The 26,123-nt window shown below is 39.1% G+C and overlaps 2 protein-coding genes across 12 annotated transcripts in view; both read right to left on the bottom strand.

Annotated features, from left to right (window-relative positions):
• Window positions 1-26,123, bottom strand: part of SMC6 (structural maintenance of chromosomes 6) — a 962,009-nt gene that overhangs the window by 404,408 nt on the left and 531,478 nt on the right. The gene's annotated exons all lie outside the window — the stretch shown is intronic.
• CYRIA (CYFIP related Rac1 interactor A) overlaps window positions 1-26,123 on the bottom strand; it is a 52,159-nt gene that overhangs the window by 8,496 nt on the left and 17,540 nt on the right. For 4 of the 10 annotated variants that reach the window (XM_051615972.1, XM_051615969.1, XM_051615977.1 and 1 more), the window contains exons 3-5: window positions 24,889-24,957; window positions 9,814-9,893; window positions 806-927 (exon numbers count right to left, since the gene is read on the bottom strand). In XM_051615972.1, the coding sequence (XP_051471932.1) occupies window positions 806-927; window positions 9,814-9,886 (195 nt within the window). In that variant the 5' untranslated portion in view covers window positions 9,887-9,893; window positions 24,889-24,957. Of the gene's footprint in view, window positions 1-805; window positions 928-9,813; window positions 9,894-10,083; window positions 10,164-24,888; window positions 24,958-26,123 lie in introns of those variants that run through there. The other 6 variants (XM_051615976.1, XM_051615973.1, XM_051615974.1 and 3 more) reach the window with 6 other exon arrangements.

Here is a 26,123-nt window from a genome sequence, read left to right as displayed (position 1 = left end):
GAATATGGAATTAGTGAGTCCAAAAAATCACGTTTTTTTCCACCTTCCCTTTTTTCCCTGGAACACAGTTATTTAAAATTATTCACTCAAACTCACCACTGACATAGAGGAATATGTTTTAACACATTACTTGGGGAAAGTGCATGGCAGAAACATCAGAGAAGACCTTCTATACAGCTACAGGTTAGAGAAAGGACCCCTTTTGTTTAAGGTTCTGATGTTTTTCTAATCTTCAACATATCCAGGTTCTTGAGCAACCAAAAGTTCATGCAAAGAGTAACTGCAAAGCTGATGCAGGGAAAGGTTTGGTCAGCGGAGCCAAATGTTAATTTACAGTTCAGAATTGTACTTGAGGACCAGTTGTATACAGTAAGATGCCTGCAAAGGTGATGTAAGGTTATAATTTACTGTGTTTCATGATTTCACTTAACAAAGAAGAACAACTATTTTCAACTTCTTTTTATAGTATATTTCTAACATCTGAGTATTATTTCCTCCCTTGACTTTGACTTCTATAGTAAGATACATGACACGAGGTATATTAAATGGTGTTTCTCAAAGTGAAAAATAATTACTAATTACTAATTGGAAACCTAAAAGAAGTTCCAGCAGGCACCATTTAATGGTTTGACATTTGGGTTTTACATTCAAGTTTACACCAAATCTGCAATATATTTTCTCAATACAATTTTAAGCAAGATTTTAATCCTGTTTCATAGAACCTGCTTGGATACAGAACAGAAGCAAAGAACATGTTGAGTTTTGCTTGATTTGGCTTCCAAAGAACTGTCACGAACAAACATACATCTCTAATTTCTTGTCCAGCTCCTTTGTAAGCCTGGAGGTCTGCAAGCATACTTTCTGAGTCCTGCAAAACTGCACTGATCTGGTTCCACACCTCCCTCTCTCCATCTGTGGGCTGTGCATCTAAGGAACAGAAAAGCAAAACACACGAAGTCAAAAGGCAGCTGCGACACAAATGGCAAGATCACTCAGTTCTACTTCACAGCTTGTCTCTGTGCAACTCCACTCTGGTGTGTTTTTGAAAAACAGACAATCACACTTGCTTTCTATGGCAGGGAAGGAAAAACAGGGCAGTTTTGTATGCTCTGGCTCATAATGCCTCTTCTCAAAATGCAGCATTTTAAAGCGAAGCAGTATCATAAAGCAATGTCACTGGAAAACAGGATAATGCATCAGTCCTTCAGTAAAAATGTCCCTCTTTTTCATGAGCTCCACAGCTCAATTTCAAAGAATTGTTCACTTTTCTTGCAGCCTGGGGATAAACCCAGGCCTTTCAGTGGCTGGAGCAGGGAGATATTATGCTGTGGGATATAAGCACTTTGACTTTCCTCCAGGCTTCCTCCATCAAGGTAATTTATTGCTCCTTTTGTAAAATACAGACACAATGCTGTGAAAAAAGAAACGTTTTTCTCATGTACAGCAGAGATCATTCCTGCTACTAAAATGACTCCAGCTCTGTCAGTGATCAGTTTTCAGGGTGGGAGTGACCTGTAGACCTTTATTGTTCAGAGAAATGACATTTGGAAGTAGATCAATCTTCCCATTCAAATCCCATCTGATGGGATTTTCACAGCAGTGTGAGAGCAGGGGGTGATGCTGTCCCCAGAACACCAGCAGGTTAGAGAAGGTGGAAATCTTCTGCCTCCTTTTGCTTTATAAAGGCTCTGACTGCAGACTGGAGCTACCTATAGAGCTGTAGTCAGTATTTGCAGGAACAATCACCTTGTCCCAGCAGATCTTTACACAGGCACAACTTTGTTTTTTCTTCTTCTAATTTCTGTATTAGCTTGTAAAGATAGAATTGTAATTTTTATGGAAGAAAATAAATACTTTGAAGGTGAATCTTAGGATTTAAGGACTATGTGTTTGAATTCAAAGTACTGAGATACCTCCAGTTCAAAACTCACTGGTTAGGGAGAGCCACAGTACACATCTCTACCTTAATAAACATTAAAAATCCTTTTTCCATTTAGTCTTCTCATTCTCCTTAAGAAATGAGACACAGTTGTTCACTCACATGATGGTAAGAGATTAATTTACCCACTCCCCTTTAGAAACAAATTAACTGGTTCACCTTGGAGAGTATGGAAAGACCAGGCATTCTCTTCATGATGTTCCAGAATAGGAGAATTTGTTTAAATGTCAAGTGATCTATGGACCTTGCATGAACAAGGCACAAACAGCTGAGATTTACATGTCTGTAGCTCTGAAGCAATTAGTACTTAAAATCTTTCCCATATTCCTCTGTCATCATGAGTCCCACAAGACTGGGCAGATGAAAAAATACTGATTTGACTCTCCTTTTCTTCTGGAAGTTTACCCTAATGTTGTTTAAATGACAGAGCAAGTGAATGTAAAAATAATCTGGGCTTACTCTGCTGGGTTTTACATCCAAAATATTTCATGGAACTAAAAAATGCCAATATCCTTCAAAAAACAAGGGAAAGCAGCACCAAAGGGAAAGACTATTCCAAAGAGGAAAACCCCAGCTGTGACACAACTGTTGAACTGAACCATCAGTCACATTAAGTTTACAAATAACTGGCTGGTTCTTCCCCAAAGCTGCAAGAAATCTCAGGTCTTAAGGGGTCTGGCACCTTGTGATGCAGAAACAAAACAGTAAACACTTCTGAATTTAACAAAAAAAGGTGCTAGTCTTGCTAAACAGCTACATACCATACAACATCAGAGCAGGGGGGAGGTAGGAGCCACCTATAAATCAGTATCTAATTTTAATTGTTAAACAGAAGTTACTTAAAATAACATTTTCTGTGAATATTAAGACACAAAAGAGAATAAGCAATTTATTAGTGCAGTTCATGAGTGTAAAATTTGCATGTTCAGGTCATCTGAAGGACAGGTTGGTTAGCAGGGTATTTCTGTGCTACTTTTTACAATTTATTTGCTTAAAAAATATTAGCCCCTACTAGAAATGTAAACACTACAAACTGCTCATGACTCTGGGGCTTGAAGCTGGACTTTATTGTTAAGTCTTTTTCAAATTTCCCCAGTTCATCTTTTGCAAGTTGAGGGAAGGCTGAATATTTGAAACCCCATGAGCTTTCTGTAGTATCCCAGCACCTTGGGAAGCAGGAGGAAGAGGAAGGTAGGTGTGCAGAAGAGGGAATGAGAGGGAAAGGAGAGGAAAAGGGCTGAGAAGGCTACAGAGCAACAAACTTAGCTTGCATTTGCAGCAGCAGTTTATATTGATGCTGAAGGTGTTTAGCTTAAAAATAAAGGTAGGGAGGATGACTCAGGCTTTTCAAAAAACAACCATGCATCTTACTCCTGAAGCACATGTTATGCACAGATGATCTGGTAAGACCATGGCCATATTTCAAAAGGGATTTCACATGAAGAGCTTGCCAAAATTGGTCAGCTAAAGTATCTGTGATGGATCACTTTGAAAAAAAATTCAGTTTGCTGTCAACGACAATAGCAGTAATAATAGCAACAACAACGAAAAAGAATACAGACTTCTTATGACAAATTTTGGCTTTTAAAATTGGATTTCTATTCCAACAATACCAAAGCTTGTTTCTCTTGAGTAAAAAAAAATGCCATTCCTGAATCCCAGTGTGGGTTCAGTGCTTGGCAGGACTCCCCTCTTCTCCCCAAGCCAGAGAACCAGCACGTGCTTGAGCAATTTGAGCCCATTTGTAAATAAAACCACAGCCACTGACTAATCCACGTTGAATGCAGAACCTCCCAATAATAAGTTACCATAATCACAGGACTTGCTGCATTTCAGGTCTGATTTTTTTACAGTATTCATGATTAGCATTCAGAGAATGTTGTCTTTAATAAGATAAAACAGGAAACCCTCTCACCTCCCTTTGCCCAAATGTTTCTAATATGAAACCTAAACCTGACAATTAAATGAATCCCTGATCAAATTAATTCAAGAGTTAGACCAGGCTCTTCTATATAGACTCTACCAGCTATTTTTAATTTAGAAAGCAAAAATTTTAGCTCTGGAGAGAAACGTAATTCCATTAGCTCCAGAAATAACCAGGAGATGACAATTCACTCATTCCATGAACAAATGCTCTCTCCCATCTTTACACATAGTCCGTATTTTGGATGGGGCTTCAGACTTCATAAAAAAAAAAGAAAAAACAGGACAGCTGGAGCCACTACAATCCATTTGTGGGTGCACTGAGTATTCCAGGTGCATGGTGGGGTGCAAAGGTGGAATCATCATTCTTAGAAAAATACCTGTCACTTGTTTCAAATCAACCCCCTAACAGCACAACCTTTCTGTACCTGAAATGCAGGCCAAAAGCACAGAACTTTACTCCACCCTCAGTCAAACTGATGGCAGGTTACGAGGGTTCCCAATGAAGCTGGTCAGTGCTTGCATTTCAGTGAATGTGGAACCATACTTGTCAAAAGATTTCAGACCCTCCTGGCCTCAACAGTATGGCAAGTAAAATAAGATGACTTACAGGCCCTTTTCTTGTCCTGTCCACTGAAGGTGGCCAATAATCCCACCAGCCACTGACAGCAAGTTATAGAGAGCAGAACATGTATCTTACTGTATAATGCTGAAGTCCTGTTTCAGGTTTGTCACAGTGACAGTTATTTTTCCCATGCCAATCTGGGACAAAATTAGATTAAAAGCTCATTTATGTCCTTAGAAAAGACAACAGGCATTACAACTACAGTGAATCATGCAATTTAGAGGGTACCAGAACCTGCTGTACTCCTCCACACATTAAAAAGAACAGTACTGGATAGTACAGCACCCTATCCAGTCTACACTGGATTTTTGAGAATCATCCTTTCTAAACTAGCTAGAACAAGCTGAAGCCTTTTTATTACTACTTTGCTAATCCCTAAACTGTTAATACTTGCTACAGGCACAGTGCTGTGCCAGGGACATCAGTGCCAGGCTCCAGCTCCATGGGGGATGCAGAGTGGACAGCCTCTCTCCAACTGAGCTGCAGCTTCTTGCTTAGGGGACTCTGCAGTGGAGGAGACAAGAGTGCAAGAGTTTAACCTCCTGGATAGAGGCTGGATAGAGATCTCATCTCCAGCCTTGCTGCCTCTGGAGTGAAGCTATTAATTAATATCCAAGTATGCAAAAAAGGGGGAAGTTGCCAGACATGTTCTAATAATAGACACTTTTAATCATAACATGAACAATAATAACTGAAAATCTAATTAATCTGAGGACAGGGATCCTAGAAAACAAGTGTCCTTGATTCCTAAGGGGATGAGGGGGATTAAATTGGGATCAGGTAAGGAGCCCACCTAGCTAACATTCAGAAGACAAGGAAACCTGCTGAGGTTAAAGAGTTTGGTCTTATAAAAGGTATTTGTATCTGAGAGGATGGGGCCAAAGATGTCACTTAAGGGCAGCTCCTCCCAATAATTTAGAAGATTTTACTTTTAGCTTCAAAACAAATAGTTGTTACCTCCACCTTCAAACTATTTCCAAGAATCCAGATGAAATTGTTTACGTTGCCTGTAAAAGGCTCTCTAAGGACAGCAGTGAAGTGACAACACATGCCCTGCGAAAAACCCTGCTGTGGAAAGAGCCTCAAGTATGCAAAATTCATCTATCTGTGTCTAATTTAAACAAAGTCAACATCTAAAGAACAAAACAGTTCTTGAACTGACAAAATCAATTTCAAGAGAACTTGTCCTACGGACTTGTGAAATTCTGAACCCAGAGACTCTCAAGACTCGAAATGCACTCCCCTCTTCCTCACGTTGTTTTCAGGTTGAGAGCTAAGAAGGAATTAGGGCCAAGTGAGGGGTATGCAAGCAGTTCCTGCACCCAGCAGTTTGGTTAAGAACACCCACACTGAGATCCAAGTGTAAAACAACCTGACAGGTCACTGTCCAGGAATGAAGACATTCTTTTTCTTCACGTAAGCCTTCCAGCACACCTTAAAAAGAGTGATTTGATGAATGCAAAAAGGTTGCATTTCACCTCAAAGAAAAGGCTTTTTCAGCTGCACAGGAGAACATCAGTCTCCACATCACCCGTTGAAGCTACCAAAATTCACATTTGTCCCTGTTTGTTTCCAAGGCTGGACTGGCTGGATGTTCAAACAGGTTTTCCTTGCACAGATCCAGAGTAACTGCCTAATTCTTGAGAACATGCAGAACTGCTGTTGCTGCACAACATCAATTGACATTAATGCTGGACTCAAGTACGACCACGGAGTTATGGAACCTGATTCCCAGTTTGGAGTGATGAATAATGTCAGCAAAACGTGTTGGAAGAGTCACAACTGACAATTATCAACAACTGCAGGAAAAGGGGGGGAAAAGAGATTATTCGAAACATTTTTTTTTTGGCAGCCTAAACTTTTCCAGAGAAAATTTTGAACAGCTATTTAAAGAAAAAAACAAAACAAGCAAAGAAAGGGCTGGAAGGAGAAATTTTGAAACTTTTTTGTTCATGATTCTTTCCCATTTTCAAGTACAGCACAAGGTAGAACTTGAAAAACCCCACAACTTTGAATCTGGTTAGAAAACGTAAATTTTCTAAGTGTTCCTGTTGCTACATGCCCACTTTGAAACAAATAAAAACCAGTAATGGAATTTTTCAAAAGATGCAATACAAGATTGTCCTCCTCAAATTCTTCAGCAGAACAGGATTCTGCCCTGGGGAACAGTAATTCACAAGAAAATAATTTTTGTTGCACTGAACAACTCATGCCTTCAACACTTCACCTATAAAATGTATAATAGTTGAGGATAATAAGGAGGGGATTGCCCCAACTCAGGTGCAGGACCTGGCACTTGGCCTGGTGGAACTTCATGCAGTTTGCACAAGCCCACCTGTCCAGCCTGTCAGGTTCCCTCTGGATGGCATCTCTTCCCTCCAGCATGTCGACCCCACAACACTTTGGTGTCATCAGCAAACCTGCTGAGGGTGCACTCAGTGCCACTGTCCATGTTGCCAACAAAGATGTCAAACAGCACCAGACCCAGGAGCGCCCCTTGTCACTGGGAACACCACTTGTCACTGCTCTCCATCTGGACATGGAGCTGTTGATCACCACTCTATGATTGCAACCATCCAGACAATTCTTTACCCAACAAGTGGTCCATCCATCAAATCTGTAATGTTCCAGCTTGGATACCAGGATGTTGTGTGGGACAGCAATGAAGTCTTTGCACAGGTCCAGGTAGATGACGTTGGCTGCTCTCCCTTTGTCCACCAGTGCTGTGACCCCACTGTAGAAGGACACCAAATAAGTGAGGCAGGATTTGCCCTTGGTGTCACCAATCACCCCTTTGCTCTCCACGTGCCTCAGCAGAGCCTTCAGGAGGATCTGCTCTATGATCTTGCTGGGCACAGAGGTGAGACTGACTGGTCTGTAGTTCCCTGGGTCTTCTTTTTTTCTCTTCTTGAAAATGGGAGGAGGTTTCCCCTTTTCCAGTCAGTGGGGATCTCTCCAGCCTGCCAAGAGTTTTCAAATATGATGGACAGAGGCTTTGCAACTTCATTGGCCAGTTCCTTCAGGAGCTATGGATGAATTGTGGATGAATCATGGACGAATTACTTTTCACCAACATCAGTCCATAAAGCCTCTGCTTTCTGAGGCATGCAGACAGACTCTGTGTTCTACTCCTGCATATGAGGACAAAGGCCATTTCTGTTTTTTTTAAAGCAATTATTTGTGTGGTACAATGTCTGCAGAGCAGGAACAAGTATGTCAGACACACTCCCTTCAGGTACAAGACATACCAAATGAAAACCCAAAACCCACCAGGGCAGCAGCATCTGAAAGCTCTGTAAACACTTCAGAAGCAGTGCTGACAGGTTCACTTCGAGATTTCAGTTTACAGCTAATGAAAAAAAGTGCACAAAAACTAGAAAGCAATATGAGGATGCAAATAAAATACAGTCAACACACCCACCCAACACGTCCCTTGTCCTCTGAATGGCCAAGTGTAGTGACCTTTTTCATCCATCAATGTGAACTGAAAACTCAGACCACATTAGTCGGACGTGCCGCGAGCACACAAGCAGGCTCTTCTCCACGTCCACTAGGAGTGTCCTTTTAGGCTGTACAGTGGCTCATTAAGGAAGACCAAAGCATGCAACTACAGGAGTCTTCAGTCACCTCCCTGCCACACAACACGGACTTCGAGCCACAAAAGCCTCCAGGATTTTATTTCACAAGTAAAACATTTTAACCATTCACTCAGGATCGTCAAACTCACTGAAATTTAGAGACGATTGTTGTGTTGCTCTCCAGGTAGTTGTGCCTGACTAGCATGCCCGTGTGCTTGCACCAACCACTTCATGGAAAAGGGTGCTTCACCCTCTTCAGTTCTTGGCAATTCACTTTTGGAAGAAAAAAACACCTTTGCTGCCAAGGCATGAAAGCAGGTACTTTCCCCTCTCACCACCACCTCCACTCTGCCAGACCACCTGCTTCCTGCCAAGTCTGCAGCCTGGACCAGGGCTAAGGACATGAAGGGGCTGATAAACCCAGAAGCTCAGAGCAGCTGAAAACCTTCCTAATAGCTTGGCAAAGCCATAGAGCTACCAAAGCTTTTGAAAGTTTGATAGAAAAAAATCAGACGGTGGTTTGGATATAGGTTTGACATCCTGGGTTTACAATAAAGCTCTCAAACGATACACACGGAAGAGAAAAAGGGATACAGGCCTTGGAGAAGCTTCTCCTAAACCCAAATGAACCAATTCCCTTTCTTTTCGTATTTTGAAACTGATTCTTCATAATGAAGTAAATAAGATGTAGATGAGAAATTAGGATATGTGCAAAGTTATAGTCACATACTCAAGGTCTCATCCAAGAAAGCACGTTTGAACAATCTCACCGTTTCAGTTTGTGTCTGAAGGAGTTTTTGAGCCAGTGGTTCAAAGGGTGCATGAACACACACTCTTGCATCATGTCAGTAACTTTTCTTCAGAAAAGTAATTCAGGAATAAATGGTTCATGAAAACAATTTCAAGGTGATAAAGTGTGTGTCTAAAGACCTGAAATTCTCTCCTGAACTTTACTTCAAAACCAAGTTATTTTAAAACCACTGTCTTCTCCCAAAACTTAATTTCTTTTTGAAGGATAAAGGTATTAAGAGACAAAACACCACTCAGTTAGCATTTGTAAATAAAAAGCTTTTCAGGTAAGTAGTGAAGTAAGATTAAACCCCTATTTAAGGATTTGATGAGAAGTTTTCAAGACAATGCCTAGAAGTACATGCAGGGAAACTATAACCAGCAAAAGTGAGATAGCTTTGAATCAGATCTAGATGTGACAAGGAAATCAGAATGTGAAACACGGGTTTGCAAACTGATAACCATGCAATTAAGAGAGATGCAATCAAGCACATACACTTGGACCACTTCACTACTTTTTAGAAACTGTAAAAAGCAACTGCTAAACCATCACTGCACTAGGCAAAAATAGTGCCACCTCCACTACCTGTATTTTTTCAGCCTATTTTCAATACGTCTTTTCATTCAACATAAAGAAATTATGTTTTTAACCCTAACTTGTTAAAGAAACCTGAGGTCAAGTTCATTCACATGTAAATTAAACAATGGCTCATAAACGTTTTGCAACTAATTCAGGGTAAGTTTTTACTTGTGTATCTATCATTCTGCTCCCTTCTCTGCTCAGAAGGAATCTGAGTGACTTTGTATGGTGTTCTACATATCAAAAAGCAATATTCAACTGAAGTGTAATTTGATTTGTTTGCAAATCCCTTTTGAATTGCTTTATGATGCAGAAGCGCATGCAGTTTATTAGGCAATAATAAGCAAAGAAGGCAAGCCAGGCAAGAAGCTTTGCTCACTTTCAAAGTCAAGGAAAAAATTTGGCCCCTGATCAAGCTCTGTGCAAGTGAGAACTTTTAAAAGATTTCCCATTTGGTTCCTGAAAAATAGAAAAGGAAGAGAAAAGCAGTGCTGAGTGAACAGAAATTATTTTAGAGACAAGGATTTGGACAGATTGGTTGTGCTGAAAAATACACACTGCAAGCAATCAGATTATAGAAGTTTTTCCTCAGTTCGCTGTTAAGTCAGGGAAAAGAATCTCTCATTGCCTTGTAATTATTGGAACTTACTTTCAAAATCCAGGAAAAAATGTGGATAGTTTTCAATTTCCCTGGTAAGGACCTTAAGAAGATTACCCATCCCAGCAAACCTAGTAAATGCAACAAAATTGTAAACAGTTATATAGGTAAACTTAGATTACTACAACTAAGGGCTTGACACAGTCTGCATCATCAGTTAAACATTTTGGCAAGTTCTGGAGCAAGAGAAGTATTTTGATGGTCAATTCTGTGATATTTATGCATGGGGACAGAGAGTAAGACACTGGGTAAACGCAGTAATCATTGTACCCAATCAACTGGAATTTAAACAACACTGTAATATCACAAACAGGTATTTCTGAGTTTGTTTACTCAGCAAGAGAAGCAAACTCAGAACTATATCTGTACTTGGACATTCTCTAAATTGCTGGACTCAAGACTACAGAATATCATTCCAGAGTCAAAAATTAGGTCTTAATTCTTGGTTTGGAATCTGTACCAAAATCCATGCTATTACATGAAAATAATTTACGGAAAAAAAAAATATAAAAAAAAAATCTAATTGTTTCTAATCAGTAAGGCTCTATAACATATTATTACAAAAATCTATCAGAAAGAAAAGCCAAAAAGCTTCCATTTCTTAGCTTTTAAAAATGTATTTATATATATTAAAAAAAGAAAAAAAAAGGTTCAAATTCTTATCTTTTTTAGCTTTTATCATCTTGGAAGCCTTTGCATTTCAAGCTATGAAAAACGCCCAAGAGGGACCAATTCTCAAAAAAGCATGGAAGATAAGAAGGAAGGGAATTGAAAATTTTTTACTAGTACAGTCCTTAGGAAGAGACATTGTTCTATAACTATGTATCAGTGTGGCTTTCTTGGGTAAACTGAAACTTACTCTCAAACGACAGAAAAATTAAACCATGAAAAGCACATATAAAGAGATCTGCCTGGAGGGGTGCAGAAAAATGTAATTTTAGATTTAAAACTCTGATTGAAAACTGATTTTTGCCTCAGAGATTAAGTAGTCTCAGTACTCTAAACTATGGCTCTCAGGGCTCACATCTGATGTTCATCTCTTACTCAGTTTAACTCGTTTCCCATGTAAGAAACAGAGCACAAAAAAAACTTATTCTAAGCATGTAAGTGGCTGATACTCCATATGAGGAAACAAAGGTTTTGTCAAATTCTTCCTCAAACATCATCAACCCTGGTTTCTATAAGCATATAAGGAACGTATTTCTAGAGCAGGAAGCCTAGGAAGCTAATGTAAGGTTTGAAGGTTTCAAAGCAACCCTGTTCATTCCATAAATGATATAAATTTAATCACTAATCCATTCAGAGCAAGAAGCTTCCTGTAAAACCAGGTTTCTGTTAGTTAGACAAATGGCTTTGTTTTGCATCAAATGCTTCTTCAAAATTTTCTCTCCAGAACAAATCCAGTGAGCAGACTGTCAAGCCCTTCACAATAAGCAACATCTTGCACACACAACATTAAAACATGATTCTCCATTACTCATCAAGTTACATCCATTTATATGCAGGAAAAAAAATATTCGTTTTACTTTCAGAACAAGATCTGCACTGTATGAACTGAGTCCGGCTTTCTGATTAGCCTACAAAGGGGAAAAACATGCTAGAAGAGCAAAATAGATTTTATACAGCATTAAAATCTTTATCTCCAATAATTTTAACATTTTCATCATGCCATTATAACACATTTTATCAGCGTCAGGTAAGAGGGACAAGATAACATGCATACACTTCTTTTCCTTTCCAGAACCTTGAAAGAAACAATTTATATTATTATGAAACTCTAACACAATCTAAATTATCAACTGAGTTTGGATTCTTGACTTTGAACTCATTTTAAGCCTTATCTTACCTCATTGCCTTCTATCTTCACAGAGTATCCAAGCATTTCTTCTGCTGCCCCAGCCAGCACTGCAGGCAGAGCCCGGTCGAGCTGCCAGCGCGCTCCCAGCAGCGAGGAAGCCTTTTTGCCAAAAACCTAAGGATATGCTCCCTCATTTGCATTGAGCAGCTTGAGGGCATGTGCCCAAGCTCTGCCTTCTGATCCTTCTCATGGGAGTAACAGCACATCCCAGCTCTGGAGATTTCTGACTATTTTTTTCCTGATTTTCTACTATATTTCTTGGCTTGTTTTTCATTTTGTTTCCCTCCCCTTCAATTCCTGTGTAGAAACTGTTCAGCTGTTTAGGTCAGAAGCATGAAACAAGAACCCTGCCACAAACTTCACACCCGACTCCATGCCCAGCCTGCATTTTCCAATGCTCTTGAAGACACTGGTTTGACACCATGCATTTCCAAGGTACAAAAACCCCAAAAGTAGTGATATTCGGCATCAACATCTAGAAGACTTGGTTCAGGCAGCTGCTAATCATGCGCTAATCCTTTATGATTTGAAAGATTTTCTTGAGGGTTTCCTAAAAAACCCAACAAAACTAAAAGCCAGATCTAGTTCCAAGAACTGGAAACTATAACTCATCATTCAACACTAGGTTTTTAACTCAATATTAAAAGGTGACTCTTCCCCTTAGTGGAAGTGCTAATAAACATATTTCCTAGCCCCAAACAGAAGAATTTCCTTCTGTATAGCTTGCTGCTTCCCAGTCCTTGCATCTTCCAAACTGTTTCTCCCCGGAAATTCTAAGAGTGTATTCCAAACCTCAGGAACTGCAAGTCACTTGCAGGATTTTTACTGAGACTTCAAAGAGAGCAATGCCAAATTCTGAGCAGGTCAGTAGATGCATTGTAGTTTTCACAGAAACGCAAACAAGCAGCTGATGCTCAGGAGCCAATCAGAAAGGCTTTATTTTACTTACTGCAAAAGCAGCTTAAATGTTGAAAAGAAACCCAAGGCATATACACAACTATTGATGTTGCAGCTAGTAACTTCCCTTTGGCGTCCAAGACCCCTTAAAATTCCAGATTTTAAACAGTACTCTTTAAAAAAATGACATGTTGACATGACAATGATATTTGTCTTTTCATGTTTTCTGCTGTTTTCCAAACCACCAAACCTTACCCTAAGGTATTGCATAAGCATACAGAAAATACCTTCTAAGCTACTGTAGACAGCTTAAAGCTCATAACTCAGTTTTTGATGCTCAATATGTGATTACTGGCACTGGGACATAAACTGTAAGAGCAGCAATGAACAAGAAGGTACATTTAGCACTTTGTGCTTTATATACTTTTATCCAGTTGCATATTCAAGTGTTGAGCTTGGAACAAAATAAGCCAGGCTGGTTTTCTAACACATCACTTTGTTCCTAAACTTTTATTAATTTACTTTTCACGTTCTAAAGGCATTACCTAGGATAGGAAAATAAATTCCTTCTTGCCCACTAAATCAATCAATCAATCAATCAATCAATTTTTGAATGGTTATAAACAAAATACTACCCCCCAAACCAACTGCAAATGCAACCCTTCAAATCTGCCATGGATTTTATATACATATCTTGAAAATATACTGAAATATGTATTTCTTATATACTTTAATCCAGCTTTGAAAATTCAGTAAATGTTCACAAACTGGGTAGCAGATACTGCACGTCCAGAGCTTTAAATAATTTATTTAAAATAATTGTTTACACACTGTTTTAAGCAATTACATAATTTTGAAGTGTGGAGCTTTCTACTTATTTTTATATGATAGCTATAGTAGAATCATCAGAGAATCAAAGAATGGTTTGGGTTGGAACGGACCCTCAGGACCATCCAATCCCAACCCCCTGCATGGGCAGGGACTCCTCCCACCAGCCCAGGCTGCACAAGCCCCATCCAACCTGCCCTTCAACACTGCCAGGGATGGGGCAGCCACGGCTTCTTTGGCCAGGGTCTTGCCACCCTCACACTAAGTACTTTCCTCCTCATGTCTCACCTAAATTTCCCCTCGTCCAGTTTTAATCCATTCCTCCTTGTCCTCTCACTACAAGCCCTTGTAAACAGCCCCTCCCCAGCTTTCCTGGAGCCCCTTCAGGCACTGGAAGGTGCTCTAAGGTCTCCCTGGAGCCTTCTCTTCTCCAGGCTGAACACCCCCACTCTCTAATTGCTAGAGAAATACTAATTCATTTTTTCTTTCCTTAGAGGACTAATTTAATCAGTACCAACTCAAATCCATTAGCATCACTGTAGCTACACTGAAGGTATAACAGACAGACAAAGCATTTCAACCTTGTGTTAGTGAAAAAGGAGACATTTCCAGGCTCATCCTGTTGCTGCTCACCAGGGCTCCTCTGCCAGACACTGTTTCTTCAATCTGCTGCTTACATAAACATCATCTAAAAGGCTTTTGTCAAAAAGAGCTGAATCAGCAAATACCTACTGCTTAAACTCATTTAGACAATCCTAATGAACTGGAGCTGGGAGGGTTCTCATAAGCAGCTCCATTGGGAGTTTCAGGAGAAACACAGACTCCCAAGTTCAGGGGCAGGAATGGGAACTTCTACTGGCACATCCACGTGGGTGGAGACAGGCATCCAGTCCTCAGGAACTGCACTGAGCTGAGCAGAGCAGCATCATTAAAGCAGTGGAACGGACCTTACTGCAGGAAGAACCATCCATGCTTTCAAACAAACCACCAGCATCTGTACTCAAGAACATCTTTAAGATCAAAAGCATGATTCCAAATCGTTGTGATATTCGCCTCTAAAGCTTGCTGAGGTGCTAAGGACACAGCAGGAGTGCAAGGCTCAGAAAGCGGTTTTAGTCTATTAAGGAATGAAATAAAAAATGAACAAAGCTTAAAAAATGTGTAAGTTTCTTAACAATTAAAATTTAATTTTTCCTTTCATTCTGAAGGAAACCCTGTGTCACTCCCTGTTTTTATTTTTTGCTTGGGAGAGGAAGGAAGATATAAACCATAATTTTTATTTGCATTCTCCCACTCTGTTACTAACGCTTTTGCTTTTTTCCTCTTCTTCCTTCTATGCAATAAACATCTGAAACCTCCTAATTTCTATGAGCATTTGTGTAAGACTAGTTCCAACAACACTGGAACGCTGCAGTGCTCAGAGTCATCCCTGGAGTGAAGGTGCAGGCAGAGGCAGGAGCAGCTTCAGGCGTGTGCCCCGCACACACCTCCCCTACTTCATCTCACCATCAGCACCTGAATGGAGTTCTGCAAAGGTCAAGCAACAAAACTGACATATCCATAGGTAAGGAACTGGGAATACTATTGCTGTGAGAACCACAGTGCTGGAATCAGGAATAGTCAAGGAAGCATTTTGATTGATGCTGACAGCAGTGCCATGATACCACTGGAGGTAGGGGTGGGGTTCTCCAGATCCCCAGACAGGCACGGGAGCAGCTGTCACACTGTGCACACATTTGCCTAAACTCTGCTTAGTCTAAACAGCTAGACTGAGCCTAAACAAGCTCAGCCACGATAGCTCACCTTCTATTATACCTGACCAGCCTCAGGACCTTCTCTGAAATCTCTCCAAGGGTCCAATTTCCAGTGGATCCCTCACCTTTAGGTACAGTGCTCCACATGCACCCAAGTATGACACTGAATATAATGTTGGAATCGTCTCACAGTAAACTGTGCTTTCCAAATCACTCTAATATTATTTGCATAGTTTTGTTTTACCCATTTCTGCATTGCAGCAATTCATCCATCCTCCTTCTGTGCAGTACCTTGTATTTATACCCACCAAGCTCCAGAGTAGGTTTTTTTTTTTCAATCATCTCTCCAGTTTTCTCATAGTTGATAATATTTTCATAGACATGGCAGGATCATTATCTTTGGGTGGTAAATGTTTGGATTTCAGAAACTGCAGTTGCATTAATGAAGAGAAATAGAACAACTGACGTTTAATAGCCTCACTAATGCAAATAGGTATTAGCTTTGAATAGTGGTATTATTCCTCTGTGAACTCTATTTCAGAAATAAGCATAAGACTGTATTATTATATTAAGAAAATATGTGATAATAGTAATACATTTGTGTTTGTGATGCTAATTGCAAAAAAAACCTCAAAGATATTTCACAGTGAAGCTCCTACAGTATTCTCTATGCAGGTACAGATAAGGGGCACAAACACACCCAGGTTCTTTACAGAAGGACAGCTATATTCATTTTCCAGAAAAAAAATCCAGTTATGCCCAATGTCTCTACATACTGTATCTATAACATTTTCATAACATAAGTAATACACTAAGAAGCAACCTACACACAAGTGAAGAAAAACTAGTGTCAAACAGAAGCATAAACAGATAAAAAAAACCAAACACAAAAACAACAAAAAAACCCAACAAAACTCAAATAAAAAAAAACAGATGTAAAGAAGTAAAAAGTGGAATAAGAGAAGAATGTAGCTCGAGGTGAAAGCAACCCAAGATAAAAGAATCATTTCTGCTTTGAACAATGACTTTATTACAATTCCTAGATAAGCAACACTTAAAGCCAAGAGCTTTTGCTGTTAACTGATATGCAGAGTGCAGGACACAAGAACTAGAAAAAAGGTGAGGCAACTCAAAGGGAGTTAATAAATGGTTTGTCATGACAAATACATTTTTCACTAATCACAAAATGTTAAAAGAGCTGGCCAACAATATTAGTACCTGTAGCCCCAAGGATTAAAGGGCTTCTTGGCTGGTGGTTTCACTAAAATCAAAAGGTGAAAAAAAAGGGATTACCCGAGATGAACTTAAACTTATTCAAGGGGGAAATTTCCCTGTATGCCAATCCCCACACCTGAACACACTTTGAACAGAACTCCTCTATATTTTCAAAGTGTATTGTGTTAGAAAACCCACCATGAAAGGATGAATACCAGGCAACCAAAATATCTGAATTCTGATTCATGTTTCAAATGAAAAAACAAATCCACAAATCAATAAAAAACAAAAAACTCAACCCCCAACAAAAAAATGTAGAATGGAAGCCAATTAAGTAATTAGAATAAAATTACATTTGAAATTAAGAAAACACTGTTGCACTTTGATCCTTCCATCTAAGTGTACAGTAACTACAGTAACCCAGTTTGAACAGAGCATCCCGTGCACAGCAGCTCATACAAACACTGGGGACACAGTTTCCCCACACACAATAATGGAACCTCTATCAACTGATGCTGCTAGGTAAGCAAAGCAGGATACTCCTGTTTACCAAACTGATACACAAAGAGAACAGAAACGGAACAGAGGTTTGGTTAGTTCAAGTGTTTCTTCCTTCAAAAAAAACTACTTAATTGTTTTCCAAGTGGAGTTTGACTTAGCTCTTCTGAACTGCAAACGAAGAGCAGCCACACTCTCATCTTCCTCCCTTATCCTTGTATTCTCTCACCAAACTCATAGTGGAAAAGGAAATAAACCACCATAGAAAACTCTCAATAAGGATTTGGGCATTTGAAAAGATACCTGGTTTAAATGTTAGTGGATAATGAGTGAGAAATCTATTCTAGATCATATACATTCTAAGAGAGAATGAGAACCAGAACTCAGGTGAAACATTAGAAAAAAGGTTGCTGCTCCTTGCTGTCTGATAATGACTTCCAATTATTCAGCCTTCTGACTATGCCACATGGAGTATTTTGTACTATATTCCCAGAAAATCCAATGCAAGTGTCTGAAAAAACAAGGTGGAAACCATCATATTCTAATTCTTTCTGCAACTATGGTGAAGACTTTCCTCAGAGTGATTTTATTTACAAGTTATTTCATAGAATCATAGAATGGCTTGGGTTGGAAGGGACCTTAAAGATCACCTAGTTCCAGGAGAATTTCTAGGAGAATTAGCTGAATATATGGATGGAAATAAAGAAGAAATAATTTAAAAACAGCCGAAGTTGCTACACAAGGAGAAAATATCAAACTAAAGATCATGATTTCAAAGAAGTAGCTTCAGTCATCTCAAATGATGACACTGGCCCAGGTTGCCCAGGGAAGCTGTGGCTGCCCCATCCCTGGCAGTGTTGAAGGGCAGGTTGGATGGGGCTTGGAGCAGCCTGGGCTGGTGGGAGGTGTCCCTGCTCATGCAGGGGGGTTGGGACTGGATAAGCTTTAAGTTCCAACCCAAACTGTTCTATGATTCTATGAGATATCTGGAAGAATAGGTCTTCTGAAAAGTTGATTTAAGGAATAAGGGCGTGCAGGAAACTCAACAGTTATGAAAATAAACAACAGGATATTCCAATGGACAAACCAGTCAAAATGGAGACCTGGCAACCAGTATGCTGTCTGAGCACATGGAATAACTGAAGGAAGTACAGAATCATATAAAGGAGGGAGCTTTGACTCAGGATGAGGAAAGAGAAAATGCTATCTAGTACCAGAAATTTGCTGCAAAACTGAAAATCTGAAGAACTTGCTGTCAGTGGTTTACTGGCAAAAGAGAATGGTATTTTTAAACAGGATCTGGTATCTGTTGTATAGATCTGCTTTTGTGAAATACTTCTAATTAGTGACAGAGAAGGTGAAAATACCCTTTTAAAATATGCACTAAGGTAGAGGGGAATGAAAATATTCTGGAAAATGGGATCATAATTCAAAACTGCTTTGATAAACTAGAGATACTATCCAAAAGAAATTTAGTAAATACAAATGTAAAATACTGCACTCAAGGAAAAATCCACATCAATGCCACAAATGCAGATGGACTGCCAAGCAGAAAGACTGAGAGAAAAAAATTAACCGTTATACTGGACTATAAATTAAACATAAAGCAGGTAAGAAGATCGCTAAACTCCAGACTTTTTCAAAGATTGCTCTCATAGTAGAGTTAAGGGACAAGAGCACTGAATAGTGAACAAGAACAGATTTTCTCCAGAACACTAGTCTAAATCCATAATTATGTAGGAGTTACAGAAGAGTATAAATTCTACGAAAACTCCTCCTTTTTTCCTTAATTAGCTTTGTGTAATTTTTAATTCCTTCTGATATTAACTCCGATCCTTTCACATTAGACTCAGTTCATTGAAAGAGGGGCAGGCTGGGTCCATGGCATTTTTGTGCAAAACAGCCTGCCTTGAAAATTAATAGGCAAGCACATTACCCCTCTTAATGATGGAGACATAGAGAGATTCTTAATTTTGCATTGTGCCTAATACTTTAAGAAGTGCATTCCTTAGTAAATCTGTTTCCAAATAATGCGTTTTCCTTCCACAGAATGCAAAACAAGCTTTTGTGCCCCAGCATGAGCTGCTAAAATCTCTGTAACTTTATTTTGTATATTAAGAAGTTTGAACTTGCCTAAGATGACAAACAAGGAAGGAGTCCTGTGGATGGTGCTGAATTAAAACCATCCTTTCAATTAAAAATTAGATTTATTATAAGCGTAAATGAAAATTAAAATAACATACTGACCCTGACAGGCTCTGCAGCAATTAATTCGTTACTGGAAGCTACTCCTCATTTAGCAATGAAATTTGCACTGTAACTTCTGATTAAGACGGTAAGGCTGGCGCCCAGTAGTGACTTTATACCCTGCTCCTATTTTGCTACAAAATCTCTCTTTAGCTACCCCACAAATTCAGATGGTGACTGATCCCAGTTTGAGCCCGTCTCCTCAGAGGCTGCAGCAGCCCCGTGCACTGCCCAGCCACGCCAGCAAAGTCACACCCGTGCACAGCAGGGACATGGAGCCCTTGTTCATGGATCCTCGGGTGCACTTCCTGAGAAGAGGATCCATAAAACCTTGGTGCTCACTTCTGCAGCAGATGCAAACATCAGAATGGATTTTCACAGGGACTCCAGCTCCAGTACCAGTGGATGAGTTTTTCCCTCTACCCTTGTTTTTGTAACAAAAGACAATCTAATCCATATAATACCTTAATAGCTACATTTCAGAACAAATAACAGTATTAAAAATGTATATACACGATCACAAGATCATAGAATTATTTGGGTTGGAAGGGACCTTAAAGACCATCCAGTTCCAACCCCCTGCATGGGCAGGGACACCTCCCACCAGCCCAGGTTGTTCCAAGCCCCATCCAACCTGCCCTTCAACACTGCCAGGGATGGGGCAGCCACAGCTTCTCTGGGCAACCTGGGCCAGGATCTCACCTCCCTCACACTCAAGAATTTCCTCCTCATGTCTCACCTAAGTCTCCCCTCTTCCAGTTTAAAACTGTTCCCTTACATTCTCTCCCTACAAGCCCTTATAAAAAGTCCCTCCCCAGCTTTCCTGGAGCCCCTTCAGGTACTGAAAGGCCACTACAAGATCTCCCTGAGGCAACCCCAACTCTCTCAGTCTGTCTTCATAGAAGTGCTCCAGCCCTTGGATCATCTTTGTGGCCCTTCTCTGGACTTGCTCCTAGAGCTCCATCTCCTTCGTATGTCGGGGTTCGCAGAATTGGACACAGTACTCCAGGTGGAGTCTATCAAGAGCAGAGAGGGAGAATCTCCTCCCTCAACCAGCTGGTCATATTGCTTCCCTTCCCTCCTATTGGAACTTGGAATTTAGTTTACAAGTATCTGTGACTACATCTAAAATTATTAACCCCATCACTCCTACTGGAACACTGAACAGCGTATGGATGACAAGGCAGAGAGTGAAGTCCCAAGGCAGGTGAAGGTCCTTAGCAGGGCAGCCCAGCCTGGCATCCAACACAGGCTATGTCAGCTCCTGAACTAGCCCTGTTTTCTCCACCTGAACAGAAATCCCATTTTTACTTGTCCTTATTCAAGAAGTTTTGATTAGCATTATTTCCTTTAAAGTTAAGAAGCAGATTTTAAAAGCTGAGAAAGAAGAAATCTGGTTTTCCTTCTGTAGTCTGACTAAAATCCAGATCCATGGGGTGAGGAACACTGGCTTTGAAATGCCAATTCTCTGCCATCAAAAATGGAGCAAGGTAGTTACATCCAATATTTTTTATTGCCTCTGTTGAATATTCCTGTTGGAAAAGGCAAATCAAGCCTTTTAGAATTATAAACTATAGAAAATACACTGCATTTAGGTTTAGAGCAAAATTTAAGTTTTATTTTTAAAAAGGATCCAACAGCCTTGTCTCATGACTTAGGTGATATAAGCTCTCTGGACGATGGGATGGGGAAGAAAAAAATCTCAAGCATTCCCAGTTTTATGATGAACAAATGGAAGATATAAATTCTCTTGGGGAAAAAAAAAAAGTGTTAAAATTAATATTTTTTTAAAAAATATTTTCTAATACAGCACTGAATCACTTCTGGAAATGGAGTTCTGTTTTCTTCCTTCTCCTCTGAGCCAATCATAATTTTAGCTGAAGTTTATTCAACTGATTTACTGATATAAGCAGCACAGCTGAAAACTTCAAAAAGCCTGAAAGATCAAGTAAAAAAATGCTCAGTAACTGAAGGTTACTGAGGTCGATGGCAAGTAATGGAAATTTACTTCGGGAAAAAAAGTTCAAAGAACCCAGTTTGAAGGCTGAAAAGGAGTGGAAAGATCTAAACCAATGTATGTTTCAACAGTGCAAAAAGCTTTTTATATTAAAAAAGCCATTAAATTACAGAGCATGGTATTGTTTTATTGTAGAATGGGGTTTTTTGATAGGCTGATATAGAAACAAATATACATACATCTAAAATATAACTATATATATACATATATATGTAGTTCTCAGAGAGTTTTAATTTATCCAATCTAGTTCAGTTTGCCCAGTCACCCATCTTCCAACCCAAAGTGCTAAAACAAGCACTGACTAGGAACACAAAAATTATCACAATACTACCAATTACATTTAGTTAACCTAAAGAACCACTGAAAGCCAAAGACTGTTGTTTTTATCTTCCCAAATAAATTAAATCTGCAAATAAGATTATTCTCATTTTCCTAGAAATTTAAAATTCTGTAATAAAGGCTGCCTATGCTTTCACAGAATCATAGAATACCAGGCTGGAAGGAACCTCAAGGGTCACCTGGTCCAACCTCTCTTGGCAAAAGCACATATTTTAAGCAGCATATTTTTATACACTTCATCCAGAAACTGAAATGGCTTTAATAAAGTCCCTGAAGTGCCACTGACAATAAAAGATTCTTTGAGAACATGCAGCAATCAGCATTTTCTAGCCAGGAGGAAACTGCAGTATCAATCAAGATCGCTGTCTGCTACCTGATTTGGTTTTGAAGAAAGGCTGCAGTTAAGGCTGTTATCCACTAAGTGGCATTATCAACTCAAACACCTAATTTTGACCAAAAATAATCACAGTACACTGCATTTTTCTTCCTACAAATCGATGGAAAACATTTTCTTTGGATGATTCACTGTATTCAAGTTTGTCAGAAATTTAGGCAGTGTTCCAGTCAAACGTTCAATTTACTTTTCACATCAGAGAAAATGTGAATATTTAGCAAAATGGTCAGGTTGGAAATCAAATTATGATGACAGACATCTTACACAAAGCAACCAAAATATCAGAGCATTAGAAACACAAATTAGACACACAAAGGTATTGTTAAATAAGCTGGGGTTTCACAAGTGCCAAGCAACAATTCTAGTATTTCCTGTTGTGAAGGGTGGAAGTGTGAAAAGTCACACCAGATATTTACTTTGCTTTAGATAAAACACTTTAAAAAAGGGTAAATCTCACTGATAAACTGATGCTACATGATGCGATGAGACATCAGAAAACTACAATCATTGGGAAAATAAGAAAGGTATTACATTTCACTGATTATTAAGGGATTTCAAAATGTTACTTAACGTTAAGAAACATTAACTGGAACAAAGCATTTAGGAATATTATAAATATAAGGAAAAGCATTAGAATATAACTCTCATTTTATAATTCCCCCCCCATTCCTATTGTTTGTCCCTGGTCTTTTATCACTGTCAATTTGTAGATAAACAGCAAGTGAAAATAAAAGGGGGAAAAAAAAAACACAACAGTATTATTGTATACAAGAGTATAAGAAAATGAAATGAGCAACTACTTCTCTCCCTGCCCCTTCAAAGCATGTATTTTAAGCCTGTGAAATGCTCTACACATGCACTCAAAATTCTGAGCATACTTCAATGCTAGAAGGACCAAGACATTCCTTTTTTTTTAAGCTATTTTTTCTCCTCTCTGGCCACAGAGGAGTTGCATGAGGACAGTCCTTTTTCCCTTACATCCGCCTAGGACAAACATTTGCTGCAAGTCAGCGACTCCAAACCCAAATTGTTTACAATTAACTCAAAAAGCCACTAAAAAAAAAAGATATTAAAAAAATTGTTTCTTTGTTCCAGTTGGAAAGAGAGACAGCCAGATGTGTGGCTTGTTGATCTTGCTCTTTGCTGACCCCTGAGTGTAGGAAGAACTGCAGCTGAGGAAGGAAGTCAGCAAGTTGTGTTAATGAAGGTGAACATTGCAAAAAAAAAAAAAAAAAAAAAAAAAAAAAAGAGTTTGTAATTTTTTTCATTTAAGAAAGACCTCTTTGGAGGTTTTTGCTTTTTGCTACTGGTGAAAAATTAGAGCCTTTGCTTCAGGAGAGGTCAATAGAATCTATGTCTTTTGCTACTTACGAAAAATTCTAGCCTTAATTTCAAGAACTTAATTAATTTTTCCTGCTGTAAATTAGCAAACACCTGATCATTAACACCTGCTGGGAAATCATCCTCCTGTGAAGATGCAAAATTCAGGAAAAACATTTTGATTTCAAGCTCTGACCCAAATCAGGCCTGAAACTGAATTCCAGATTGAGAGTGTACCCACTTCTTTGGAAAACATACCTGAACAACAATGCAGGCACCAAAGTGCAGTTACCACAGCACCTTTCTTCACACTTCACGGTCATGTCTCTGTAAAGCACCTGGCAGAGAATTAACTAGGAACCTGTGCTGAAAGCTGAATTCACTTCCTGGTGCTCCTTGTACTGAACATGCCTGCACAAGACATTCTGTGAGCACAGAAAATACCTCGAAGACTGCACAGCTACAGAGGTGAAACATTTCCACCTTGTTTCTGAACTCTGGATTATTTTCTAAAAAATGCCTAAAATGCATTCTGAATTCCCATGACCACACTCCTCCTCATTTTACCATGGCAGCTGAGAAGTCAGCAGAAGTTAGCATACCTGAGGTGATACCTAAGGACACATTAGCAGGTCAATCCAGACTCCTTAGGCATTAGTGAAGCCTCTCAAATGTACACTAGGCATCAAACTCAATTGCCTGAATGAGGTTCAATGTTTGGTGTTGCTCTCCCTGCATTGCAGTCTTCATCCTAACAACTCACAGTGGTTTTGGTAGAAAATGATGCTTAATTCTCATCAACTAGTTACTATTTTAAAAATATACTTAGCACCTGAAGACCTGAATAATACCATTACAGTTCATCTTTCAACTTATGTTTACTATCATATTATTTAATAAACTTTCCTATGTATTCTTAGAAAACAGGAAATTGAAAAGGAAAACTAGTTCACTCTCTTCCCACCCCACATTCTCTTGAGTGGACACCAGTATTTGTTTGAGTCCCCAGGGAGTGGATGCAGGAGTCTAGACTGACAGGTAAGTGATCCTCCAAGAAGTCTTTGCAATCCTGTAGATGTTCACCAGCAAATTCCCTAAACCAGCAGATCCTCGATGAGTACAGGTCTTGATGCAAGAGAAAGGGCAGACAGGACTGAATCACCACATGGAATGGCAACAAGCTAATCAAACAACTCCACACTCCATCATAAAATTAAATCCCAGAGCCAGACCATTCAGAGTTGCTGGTGTGGCTTCTCAGGGAATACAAAAATTTAGAACAACTGGACTTTTATTATTTAAAATCTCAAATAACATGAGACTCATTCAACAAAGACACAAAGTCCAGCCCATTGCATTCTTTAGCTTTCTCACAATTCATGCACAGAAGAAAGAGGGTACTTATCAGAAGCACTTGGTTATGTCTTACCTAGAAATGCAGTGGTTCCAATTCACATTCAAAAACCCCAAGAAGTGATGCTAAATGTTCAACGCCTGTCTGTCAGAAAAAACATTCAGAATTACACATGGGATCATTGTGGTTTCCCCTCTCTCAATTTTCAGGTGAAACTTTCTACCTTAAAAAGGAAATATGCCAGATTATATCCACGGAAAACTGAAATTATGATTTTTAAATTGAAATTTCAAACTGCCAATAACTTTTAAAGTAACACCAATAAAAAATGCTTCAGGGTTGAAATCATCAGGTAATTACACTGAACTTTTATCCCATTTAATTGTCCAAACAGCTTCAATTTAATTTGGACTTTATAATGAACTGGTACTAAACCATAGGAAAATAATGTTTACTGGTACTAGTACGCATGATATGGAGCCATAAAAGAAATAATAATGAAATAATAAAAATGTAAACTCATTTCCCAAATATTCAGAAATTTATTTTAAGTGCTACATGGATCAAAATACTTGCATTGATAGAGGTCTGGTTAAAGCAGTTCTAATTTCAGCCATTTATTTTCTATTCTTTTGAAACTACCAAGATAAAGCACGTAATTTAAATGTCTAATAGTGCTTATTTTCTTCTGCAAGTGTTGGGGGTGGGACGGGCACAGGCTGAGAGGAAAACAAGGGGACCAGGTCCTACATAAGGAGCTAGAGGGACAGCTGTTCTTAAGGGCTGGCTCTTAGGTCACCTTTTCAAATCTCTAAATAAAGAGCTTCTAGCAATCCAAGTTTGCTTCCAGGACGAAGGTGAAGTCATCTTAAGGTAAAGAAATCCACTACAGAATAGCTTGGAAGTGGACTTCTGTTCCAACCATAACCACAATCATGCTAATATAATTCCATAAATGCTCTTCTTCCCAAATATTCTGGTTCACTATCCTCATGAATAGAGAAAAAGGGAGGTCAAGCTATCAGGTCCACAAATCAGCTGAGTTAAGTTTTGGCTCTGAAAAAAACAGGGTTGTATTTCTGCAGCTATATTTATAAAGATATGACTTAGAACTGGTTCTAAACTATTGATGTTTTTTTAACAATTTAATTTCTAAATAATAAGAGTGCTTGATCATTGCCTAAAGAGGAATTATCTTTTGAAACTCGGGGGTGGTGCGGTATAGTTTCTTTTTCTTCTTCTTCTTCTAAAAATACACTCCTTACTGCAAATTATAACAATTCATTATAAAAGCAGATTAAATTAAATCA

This window comes from Apus apus, chromosome 3 (assembly GCF_020740795.1).
Source record: "Apus apus isolate bApuApu2 chromosome 3, bApuApu2.pri.cur, whole genome shotgun sequence".
NCBI lineage: Eukaryota > Metazoa > Chordata > Aves > Apodiformes > Apodidae > Apus > Apus apus.
Note: the sequence above shows the minus strand (reverse complement) of the source record. Positions and strands in the feature narration are given on the sequence as shown.